Here is a 12,217-nt window from a genome sequence, read left to right on the forward strand (position 1 = left end):
ACCTTCTCCCGGGTTAACAGAATTCCTTACTCAGATTTCTGGTTCGTAGACTGTAATACAGAGTCAATCTTTTCCTCGATTCGGGATTCAACCGGTGACTTGAGACACCATAAATCTCCCAAGTGGCGACTCTGAATCTTTAAATAAACGAATCCTGTTTCGATTGTCCTTTAATTGGAAAAACTCCCTTTACATATACTCTTTTCCGGGGTGTAGGTGAAAAAGGAGGTGTGACACTCTTTTATCTCGTTCATCAACTTCGTCACCTTGTTCTTATTTACTAGTGGAATATTTGTTTAGTTCGAGGGCGATCTAGCTTGAGGGCCAAAGCTATGCATTTCCTTTGGTTTGCTTTTATTTCTATTTGCAGTCAATTTCAATATCAATTTACGTATCCTTTTATTTTGCGCCAAGTTATAATATGTATCCTTAAAACCGCATATAAATTCAATTGTTATTTGATTTTATAAACACTTTGGCGCCCATATTAAAGTTGTATTCCAACAATCGTGGTGCTCCTTTGGGACCGATAGATTTATCGAAGCCGTTTTTACTCAAAAGTCCCCGTGAACTTTGACCTCGATCATTTCTCCTCTCATTCCGTGCAGAATTTTGCCCAGATCCGTTGCCTCTACGGTCTCTATTATACGGTTGACATCAATCTCTATTCGACATTGGTTCTCGGTCGATATCCCTTTTGATTCTATCTACGGGCCTGATAGGATAAACGGATCCAGAAGGAGCCCTCAATTGATCATCCTCGACCCTGATCTTCGATTGGTATCGATTGTGCACATCGGCCCAAGTGACAATTGGGTATTCGATCAAATTTTGCTTCAACTGTTGTGAAGCCACTGAACTTCGAACATTGAGGCTTTGAGTGAAATCTTGAACAGACCAATCGTCGGTGATCGGTGGTAAATCCATTCGTTCCATTTGGAATCGAGATACGAATTCTCTAAGCATCATGTTGTCTTTCTTCCTTACCTTGAAAAGGTCTGACTTCCTTGTTGCGACCTTAATAGCCCCAGTGTGTGCTTTACAAAAGAATCTGCAAGCATAGCAAACGAGTCAATAGAATTAGATGGTAAATTATGATACCATATCATAGCATCCTTCAATAGAGTCTCCCCGAATATTTTCAGCAAGACAGATTCGATCTCGTCATCTTCCAAGTCAATTCCTTTGATAGCACATGTGTAGGAGGTGACGTGTTCGTTTGGATTAGTCGTCCCATTATATTTAGGAATCTCGGTCATACGGAACTTCTTGGGGATTAGCTTCGGAGCTGCACTCTGGGGGAAAGGTTCTTGTATAAACTTTTTGGAATCTAGTCCTTTCAATATTGGTGGTGCCCCCGGGATCTAGTCGATCCTGGAATTATAGGTTTCCACTTCTTGTCGTTTTCCTCGATCTTCTTTTCCCCTGTCTCGATTCGTTTTGTCAATTCTTCGAGCATTTTTATGATAGCAGGTAGGGCTGGGCATATATCGGGTATAACCGATAGCCAGAACCGATAAAAGCTTATTGGGGTATTGATATCGGATAATTGGGTTAATGGTTCGGTGACGGTTTTTTATTTTTTCCCTATTGGATTATCGGTTCGGGCCATGGGTTGCCCAATTTCTTAACGGGTTAACCGATAACCCAATAAAATTTAATAAAATTAGGATTTTACCCAATTTCTAGGGCTTCATTCTCTCTTTTTCTCCTAATTTTCCCAGCAACATTCAAGATTGAAGTTTCAATGTTCACTCTTCAGACTCTTATTCAATTTAGGAACAGTTCTTCTTCAAATTTCAATGTACAACCACATTCTTAGAATCTTAGCGTAAATTTGTATTCCAAAATTACTTCTTTGTTAAGAACAAATTTCGTTCCTTTCTTTTGGGTTTTACAGTAGAGTTTGATAATAAAAATATAGGATCTTTGATTGTTTTTCATTCTTTATTTTGTGCTCATGTTTTAGTACTATGTTTGTACTTTTTAATTTTAAGGTGATGTTATTAATGTATTTGGATTGTTAAAGAATTAACACTATTTCAATTGTGTTAGGACAACTTTTGAATTACTAGTACTCTTATTGCTCTTGCTACTATTGGACTCTTGAAAATGATTGATCTCTTGATTATAGTTTGGTAGGAACCCAAAAAATTGTAATTTATGTTCCTGTTAACTAATATTTCCAGTGAAATGGATATGGAATGCTAGTTGGGGTTGTAGTATCAATTTTTAAGATTGCACAGGTCATGAATTTATCAAAATGAAACATTCTTCAAATATTAGTTGTGGCTAGAATACAGAATTGGGTAGTATACTATATGTGAATTCTTCTCTTTTTTGCTTAACTCGAGTGAATTGTCTTCTCTTTTTTGCTTAACTCTAAATTGATTTTTCTTATCGGGTAAACGATAACCGAACCGATAATGATCGATAACCGATTAACCAATAACCGATAACTAATATTTTATCGGTTTGGTTATCAGTTTATCATATTTGTAAACTGATAACCGATATGCTAAACCGATAATATTCATCACCGAACTGAACCGACCGATGCCCACACCTAATAGCAGGCCTCTACCCGAAAGCGAGACAGGTGGCTAGGTAGAGAATACCTAGTGGCGCGAGATAACTCTCTCCTTTGAACTCGGCTATTTATCCTGAAAACTTGGAGACAGGGACAAGGGCATGCCTGACTCTTTATAAAGTATACAAGTGTTGAAAGAGTGAAGTCTGGGGACAACGGTAAACGTGAGGAATGTCACCTCCGCCCTACTAAAGAAGTTTGCAAGCAAGGGACATGCCGCGGCATAAGTACTGAAAGAAGTAGACCTATAAAGAGAAAAGGAAGCGCTGTCCGTCCTACTTATGATTCAACATTTAGCTCGATCTCCCGCGGTCAAAACAAGACTTACGGATAACAATCAGACCTTACCAGGGATAGGGGCCAGACTATAGAGCCTAATTAAAAAGAATTCGGGCTTGCAGTCTTATTGCCTATATCTTATCTTAAGACGAGGTCGCCACCCCGCCTGCTTTAGTCTCAAATAGGGCACAAATTGAGGTGAACAGACTGGACCGAACCTCCTAGCCTGCCTTATTCTTCTCCCGTTCGGGACCCCTATTTTGTCGGAGATAGCCTGGTCTGAGCTAGAACAACAGATTCGTGAGCAAGAGCGTATTTCACAGCTGATTCAACAACAACCATTTTTTCTGGGGAACTTTCATATGAGTCCTAGAAGCATAAGAATTTGTAAGGTTTGTTTGTATTATATGTTGCTATTACCAGCAGGGTTTTCCGCGAATGTAAGTTGTTTGACAGCCTTTTTTGTCCGCTTTCAGCTATGCTATATAGATGGGCTACCCTGTGAAATAAAACATCATATGTAAGTAAGTAGCATCTAGAATAGAATCCAGAGCAGCTAAGAAAAAAAATCGAGTAGCTTGCGGGCCGATCGTCATTGCACACTAGCTGGTCAGTGGGGGTTTTGAGTCTAAATGATTTGGTATTTGGAAAAAGGGTTAGTCTCCGATTCCTTCTCGTTTGACCTCTTCGAAGTCGATTCGACCCTATGATTTCCTGGGATGGCTCGGGTTCTACCCTGCTCGTTGTGTGGTTCCGATTTTGGAGCTGGGTTATTGTCGCCTGTTGAGCCTGCAACATTTCGAAGATCACTCACACACTGATCCCGCCATTTTCACCACCACATGTGCTCTAAGTAGCTGATCGGGCATCCCTAAAGAGGCTGCTTTCGGGATCGACCACCAAATTTCTATTGATGGCTATATGTGAACTAACGTCGACTAGATCTACAGCCAGAATTCCATCGAGATCAGCAGGGGGTACAACATTTCCTGGTGCGATGTTCTCATTTTCGACGTGGTGGCCGAGATCATTGTCAAGGTGTTGAGGTACTGACTGAGAGTTTGACATTTTTTAATCCTATAATCAAAGATACTTCAAAGAACAAGTGTAAAATAGTACGTGTTATGAAAGTTTGTACTAGGTAACCACCATTATCCTTAGCTCCACGGTGGACGACAAACTGTTTACCCTAAAATCGGATAACAGTTGAATTTATACACAGTTTTAAGGACACGCGATATAACTTGGCACAAAATAAAAGGATACATAAATTGATATTGAAACTGAATGCAAATAGAAATAAAAGCAAATCAAAGGAAATGTATAGCTTTGGCCCTCAAGCTAGATCGCCCTCGAACCAAACGAATATTCCACTGGTAAATAAGAACAAGGTGACAAAGTATTGATGAACAAGAGAAAAGAGGATTGGGATGATACTCGATTTGATTAATGTTCAAGGAATTTGAGTGTGAAGATTATAAAGCAAAGAGACTTGTTGAAGAAAAAGCAAAGGTAGAGAGGACTTTGAGTGTAAAAGTTTGAATGAGGAAAGGCTGGGGGCTTTATAGGTAACTGGCAACGGTACAGAATCGGTAGTGGCCGACAACAACTGAAAGGCATTTAATGCCTTGATACTCGAACCAATGGGACGTTTCAGTATCCGCTTGTCGCTGACGCCATGGTCGGGTTCGTCGGTTATGTCATGACCCATCGAGATGAGATTGAAAAAGTTCATATCGTTTCTCGTCATCTTCTCTCCAAGAAACGAGGGGACTATCTGTATACGATCAAAATTGGGTTTATCCTGGAATGTGGCAGGCCAAGATTCGACCCCATGTTATCGGATCGTGGTGTAAAGATAGATTGTCGAGCTCGTAACCCAAAGATCGATCGAGATCGAGGTCGGCCAAGATCGAAACTGAGCAAGATAGAGTTCGAGCAAGATCAAGGGGAGCTTACCGAACCAAATAACAGAAAGCCAAAATATCCACAATCGAAAGAGGATCACGGCGGAAATCTCAGCACGTATCAAGAAAAGGTTGATTAATTAGCTAATCATGAGATTTCTTACTATATTTAGAATTGTATCAAGGGTAGGACTCCCCTACTATATAAAGGGGAGTTGATCATATGTAAAAGACATCATATTCACGCAATACAAAGCAACATATTATTTTCTCTTAAGTTCTCAATACTTTGTCACCTTGTTTTTATTTACTAGTGGAATATTCATTTGGTTCGAGGACGATCTAGCTTGAGGGTCAAGGATATACATTTCCTTTGGTTTGCTTTTATTTTTATTTGTAGTCAATTTCAATATCAAATTTACGTATCCTCTTATTTTGTGTCAAGTATATCATGTATCCTCTTAATTCAACTGTTATCCGATTTTAGGGTGTGATGACCTAAAATGTCATCTTTAAATTAAATAATCATCTCGGTATTTTAAGAACTTGAAAAGAGATATCAATAATTTCTCAACTTGCGTGCGCAGTCCGTATAATTTTTTGGAAGGTTTTTGTATGAAAAATGGATTAAATTATGAATTAGAGCTTTAAAACTCAACTGAGTTGACTTCGGTCAATATTTTGAGCAAACGAACCTGGATCTAAGATTTGACGGTCCCAGGAGGTCCATAGGAAAATATGGGACTTGGGCGTATGCCCGGAATCGAATTCCGAGGTCTCAGGCCCGAGAAATGAATTTTTGAGTAAAATTGTTTTCTGAAAATATTTAAGGAAAATGGAAATGAAATTTGATTAGAAAGTGATGGTATCGGGCCCGTATTTTGGTTCCGGTGTCCGGTACAGGTCTTATATATGGTTTAAGCAATTTTTGTAAAGTTTGGTTGAAAACGGACGTCGTTTGACGTGTTTCGGACTCAAAATGGAAAATTTGAAAGAATTCTTGGATTTTAAAGCTTTTTTCGTGGTATATGATGTTAGTTTGGCGATTTGATCGCACGGTTAAGTTTGTAGGATGTTGTTGAGTTAGTGCATGTGCTTGGTTAGGAGCCCCGAGGGCTCGGGAGTGTTTCGGAGGTATCTCGGAGTGATTTCGTACTTGGGAAAATAGTAGAAAATTTGCAGAAATAGTACCCAGTGAACAGTACCAATGAACAGTACCTAGTGCGCAGTATCCAGTGAACATTATCCCGTGAACAGTAAAAACGCATGAATAGTGCCCCCGAAAATTCTGGGCAGTTAAAGGACGAACAACACGTTTTTTTTCTTTTTTTGAGTTTCAAACTCGGATTTTGGGCGATTTTGAGGTATTCTTCACGATTTCAACTCAAGTAAGTGTCCTATACTCGAAAGTGTTTATATTACATAAATCCATGGTTATTTTCATCGTTTAATTCGGATTTAAATGGAAAAATCAAGATTTTTGCAAAATCTTCCAAAAATGAACATTTTAGATTTCGAGGTCGATTTGTTATCGGAATTTAATAAAATTTGTATGGATGAACTCCTGGTTGAATGGGTTATCGGATTTTGTAAGTTTCGTCGGAATTCGAGACGTGGGCCCCACGAGCGATTTTGAGTTAAATTTCGAATTTTGTTGGAAAATTAGTATTTTCATATGGAATTAATTTGTACGATTTATATTGAGTATATTGAATTATTATGACCAGATTTGAAGCTTCGAACGAATTCGCGAGGCAAAGGCTTGTTGGAATTTTGAATTGGTTGCAAAGCGAGGTAAGTGTTTGGTCTAACCTTAGCTTGAGAGATTAGGAGTTGTGTCTTAATTGCTACATGTTAATTGTAGAGTACGACGTATAGGCATGGTGATGAGTATCTATACGTTGGTGTCAAGCATGTCCGTGAGTCTTGTATTATAATTGTTATGACTCCGTTGTGGTTTATTGCGCTTCATATGTTATTATCACCATTGTTCCCTTGCCAGGATGTTTGTTTGATATTATTGTTGTCTTGCCAGGATGTTTGTTTTGATAGTATTGTTCCCTTGCCGGGATGTTGTTGAAATATTATTGTACCCTTGCCGGAAAGTTGTTATATTGCTCTTGTTCCCTTGCCGGGATTCCTTGTGATTATTGTTGGCTTGTAACTGGGAACGGGTGGTACGCCTACCACAAGATATATAATGAAATGGGAGCGGGTGGTACGCCTACCACAAGATATATAATGAAATGGGAGCGGGTGGTACGCCTACCACAAGATATATGATAAAATGGGAGCGGGTGGTACGCCTACCACAAGATATATAATGAAATGGGAGCGGGTGGTACGCCTACCACAAGATATATAATGAAATGGAAGCGGGTGGTACGCCTACCACAAGATATAATGAAATGGGAGCGGGTGGTACGCCTACCACAAGATATAATGAAATGGGAGCGGGTGGTATGCCTACCACAAGATATAATGAAATGGGAGCGGGTGGTACACCTACCACGAGACATAATGAAATGGGAACGGGTGGTACGCCTCCCACGAGATACATGAAATGGGAGCGGGTGGCACGCCTGCCACGAGATACATGAAATGGGATCGGGTTGCACGCCTGCAACAAGATGTGAAAAGAAAGTGAAATATGCTTTTGTTTCCCTTATTCTTGTTAGTGATTGGATTTTGATTCCTTTATAATTCTCTTGATATTCTATTTTTACTTTTTTTTTATATATGTTCAATACTCCAAATTTCAACAATTGTTACATTTTTTTAACTCAATTGATTTCTCAACTAAATTTTCCTTAAACCGTTTGAGGTTGTACTTTACAAAAAAAAAAAAGGAATTTCTACTATGTTTTGAGTTATTGATTTATCGTATTAAAGGTGAAGGATTAATTCGATATTGTACTTTAATTGAAAAGGGTATCTTCTTTATCAAATGATTTCTAAAAATAACTTCATATTTTCTTGTTGATTTCCTAATTGGGTTGGAAGTTGTACTCTACTTTATGTTAAGTGAATGAGGCGTCACAAGGTGACATTTACTCGAAAGAATTATATTCGAAAGATGCTTATTTGAAAGATATTTTATTTAAAGGAAATATATTCGATATATATTCATTGAAAAGCATATTATCTTGGAGATTATTACTTGAAGGATTTATAGGCGAAAGATTTATATTTGAAGGACTTGATGAATTGATTGCACTTGTATCTATTATTTGTTGAGAAACATTTATGGTGTTCTTGTGGCCTGCTATTTACATCACTGGTTGGTCATTGTTGCCATCATTGTTATCTGCTTCCTATTATTTTTGTACTCTATATTGCACAGGTTTATTTGGTAGTCTGGTTCTAGCCTCGTCACTACTTCGCCGAGGTTAGGCTAGACACTTACCAGCACATGGGGTCGGTTGTGCTGATACTACACTCTGCACTCTTTTGTGCAGATCCCAGTGTTGTAAACTTCGGACCACAGTGAGATTGCTGTTTTCTTGTTCATCAGGCGATCCAAGGTAGTCCTGCAGACGTCCGTAGGCCTTGGCGCGTCTCCTTCTATCTACTATTCATGTTTCTTTCATGTATTTCCAGAGACAGTATTGTATTTATTTCTTTCAGACCTTTATTTGTAGTACTCCTAGACAGTCTGTGAAGTTGTGACACCAGTCTTGGGTAGATTTGTTATGGTTTGGTATTAGCAGTATTATTAAATCTCTACAATGCAGTCTTCCGCTTATTCAATTCTGTTGTTATCTAATTGTTGGCTCTTAACCGTTATCGGATTAAAAATGGAAATAAGATAGATAGTTCAGTTGGTTGGCTTGCGTAGCTTTCACTAGTAGGCGCCATTACGACTCCCGAGGGGGGAAAATTCGGGTCGTGACATAGGGTAAACAATATTAATTTCTTTGTAGCTATTGTTTGAAATCATGGTTGCAAAAAATTACAGCTGGATTATCGCCTTCTCCTAAATTTATAATATCATTTAAGAATAATTATTAATATCTTTTTTTAGTATAAATACTTTCAGGAACAAAACCCTAACTCTTAGTTCTTGCTTTGTGTAGAAAGGAAAAATCAGAAGACGGTGATCTCTACGAAAAAGAAAATGAACTGCCTTTGGCGGCAAAAGAAATTCGTTGCTAATTAAAACAGATTAGCCAGAGTGCTAGACTTCAATCCGTCGATCTTTTCCTTCTCTATATAGATTTAAACGAAAAACATTCAATGCTAATGAAAAAATTGCAATCTAATTTGGTTGATTTTGTCATCAAGAAAAACTATGCAGCGTGCCAAATGTTTCGTTGTTATTCCGTCGCCATAACAAATCTATAATTTTGAAACAAATTATTATTTGAAACTTTTTGACTAAAATCCGTCATGATGTGATTTGTTCTATTGCTTTTCCGCATCGAGAAATCCACGTTACCGTTTGGTTATATTTAAAAAAAAATTATTGCTAGCAATTAAAAAAAAGTGTCGGTAACATCTCAAAATATCTAATTCCGGAAAAAAAAATGAGAAGAGTGAATACATTACTTTTCAATAAATCTCACTATTTGTGAAATGATCAGTACACGAGTTTGACACATACAAAAGAGAAGTGTAGTTCACAAGACATCCCTCCTTACAATTTCTCACCGAGATGAAATAGGAGACGACAAATTAACATAAAACTGAGAGTTATTTAAAAAAGAACAATTATTCTAGAATTCTAAAGAGGTTGGAATATAAGAGGCAATCCTTGTGTGGGCCTAAGAGAAAGCATGATAGAAGGGCAGTGTCTATAGTTAGGTGAAATGGAAAAGGAGAAGTTTGTCAATATTAAAGACAAGACAACTTTGTACTCCATCATTGTCAAATTCCTACCAATGCACATCCTTCCTCCAAAACCAAAAGGCAAATATCCCATTTTGTGTTTACATCCGCCATATATCATGTCATCCTTAAACCTTTCTGGTTTGAATTCATTCACGTCTTCTCCCCAAAGTTGCTTGTCGTGATGCATGGACACCACATCAATCCATATATTTGTTCCTTTGGGGATGACTAGGTTGTCTACTTGAATGTCCTCTCTGGCTTGCCTTTGTACATTTGGTGCCGGTGAGTATAGTCTTAGTACTTCATTCATCACCCATCCCATCTGCATATTCACATTTCAAATTTTTAGTTCTAGTGCCAAATCAAATATATATATATATATATGTATATGCATTAGAAAAAATGAATATCCTGAACAATATTCTCTCTTTCTCTTCTTATTTATTTGTCCTTTTTTTTTTGGGTTAGAACGGTGAAGATAAGACAATAAGATTGAGGTGAGTAGGCTTGACTATTATATTGACGATTGTGCCGAGGCCGGCGACTCATCCTTTTAACAAATTGTACCAATGTTGGTACATGTGCTACATGTGGTCTCTTATTTTCTTCCTGTTGGTCAAAGCCAGCTATTTGGCTGCAGGGCGTTGACATGTGTAAAGTTTATATTAGAATTATTACGTGGCATCATGTAATATATCTAGACTTAAAAGTTTGCTTTTGTTCTTAGCTTTCCTTTTCTTTATTTTTTCGTTGTATCAAGAGAACTTAAATGAGAAGACAAAAGAGAACGTTAAGCATGTAGACCAATAATAATCAGTTATAGAATATGATACAGATGGTTCACATGTCTAACAGAAACTAGAGAATAATTAATTACCTTACCTTTCTTAGACAAACAAGTCTTGTGGGATCAATTTCAGCATCACCCATCACTTGTTTGATTTCCTCTCTGAGCTGAGTTTGCCATTCTGGATGAACCGCGAGCAGCAACAAAGTCCACGTGAGTGCCAGCGCAGTGGTCTCATGTCCTCCAAAGAAGAACGTTTTACACTCATCCACCAGTTCCCTCGTACTCAATGTCTTCCCGTTCCCTGCCAGCAACAGACTAAGAAGATTGTGCTCTGTACGATCATCTTTGTTCACCTTTTTACGATTTTCAATGATCGACATAATCAGAGAATCAATCTCCTTCCCTAGATTATGAGCTTTTAGAGTCTCCATAGGGCACATGATGAGGTTACCGTATGGTACCCCGACATAACGAGTAGACTTGAAAAGTGTGAATTGCATGGTTCTCAATTTGGTAAAAACTTTGTCTCCATTTTCGTAGCTGACGCCGAAGCTTGTCTTTGCTATGATTTCGCCCGCGGTACTTATTATTTCCTTCTCGATATCGATTTCTGGGTTCCCGGAGTTGATGAGAGCAGCCCAACGGTCTAGCATGTTTTTTGCGGACTCAGCCATTAATCTTGCCATGCCCTGGAAACCAAACAACAGGTTATAGTTTATGATAACTCTAATTCGGTAACTTAAAAAAATGTATGATCGGTAAAAATTACATATTGATACTGTAATTTTTTTTTTTACATTGTTTATATACTAGTATAAATTAAATCATTAACTTGCTAATATGTTGTAGAGACTCAATCATCAGTTTTCACTATTTCGCGCGATCGATCGAATTATGGATGAGTCACATCACATGCATTCACCAATTTGAGTTTTAAAATCATTTTACTTTATGTGGAGCCACATATGAAAACTGATTTCTAGTACTATATAAAATATGGTTGAAGAAAGTAGAAAGTGCAAGCACAGGGGGGAAAGAGAGATAGTAATATATACCTTGACGTTGGATGGGGTAAAAGCGGGAGTAATAACATGCCTGTGTCTCACCCATTCATCTCCTTCCACCATAACCAACCCATTACCAAACATTGCCTTTCTGTCCCTCTTAAACACTGTTGGCTTCCCCCAACTTTTGCCCATTACTCCCGCAGACATCTTCTTGATAAATTCAGGGTCTGCTATGTAAAGAAATGGTTCTGTTCCCAGCCAGTATACAAATACTTTTCCTGCATATATATAATGAATTAATGCTTCAATGAACAAGAAAATAGTATATACCTATTGTACGTAGTCTTAAGTTAATATAAATAAGCTGCTGAATATACCATGCAATTTCTGCCACCTAGCGAAGTATGGAAATGCCAATGAATGGATATCATGGCTAATGCTTAAGGCAGAAAGAGAAGCTGACGAAGTAGCAGAAGAAGCTGTGTTCATCAGCTCCTTCTTCATTTCATTAATATTTCCAAGAGGGAAACTTGGTGCTGGTCCTTCAAATCCATTTGCCTTAAGCTTCTGATGTTTCAGTTTGGGCAGAATCCACCAAGAATATAATATTTTACATAATACAAAGAAAATAAGAATGACAACCATGCTTAGCAGGATGGCAACTTGGGAAAACTGATTAAACTCCATTCACTTGACGACCGATCACTTTCTCTATGTTTCTCTCAGTATATAGAATGAAGGAGATTTGTTCAAGTATATATATGGTGGATTATGGTTTCCTAAAATAATGGAAAATACAGCGATTGTGTTGATG

At 37.9% G+C, this 12,217-nt stretch overlaps 1 protein-coding gene across 1 annotated transcript; it reads right to left on the minus strand.

The window, feature by feature from the left end:
- Nucleotides 1–9,431: 9,431 nt before the first annotated feature.
- LOC104226157 (cytokinin hydroxylase-like) lies at nt 9,432–12,009 on the minus strand. The gene is made up of 4 exons (XM_070168604.1): nt 11,781–12,009; nt 11,452–11,681; nt 10,489–11,085; nt 9,432–9,928 (listed from the first exon to the last, which is right to left on the minus strand). Exons 1-4 carry the CDS (start codon nt 11,905–11,907, stop codon nt 9,500–9,502), a joined length of 1,383 nt encoding a protein of 460 aa, XP_070024705.1. The 5' UTR covers nt 11,908–12,009; the 3' UTR covers nt 9,432–9,499.
- Nucleotides 12,010–12,217: the final 208 nt, after the last annotated feature.

This window comes from Nicotiana sylvestris, chromosome 3 (assembly GCF_000393655.2).
Source record: "Nicotiana sylvestris chromosome 3, ASM39365v2, whole genome shotgun sequence".
NCBI lineage: Eukaryota > Viridiplantae > Streptophyta > Magnoliopsida > Solanales > Solanaceae > Nicotiana > Nicotiana sylvestris.

Bases quoted from the DNA above. Each gene is read 5' to 3' on its own strand.
- LOC104226157 (XM_070168604.1), bottom strand. From the start codon at position 11,907: ATGAAGAAGGAGCTGATGAACACAGCTTCTTCTGCTACTTCGTCAGCT. The intron at 11,682-11,780 runs GTATATTCAGCA...ATATATATGCAG, and splicing joins TAGGTGGCAGAAATTGCATG to GAAAAGTATTTGTATACTGG. The intron at 9,929-10,488 runs GTAAGGTAATTA...GTGAATATGCAG, and splicing joins GACTTGTTTGTCTAAGAAAG to ATGGGATGGGTGATGAATGA.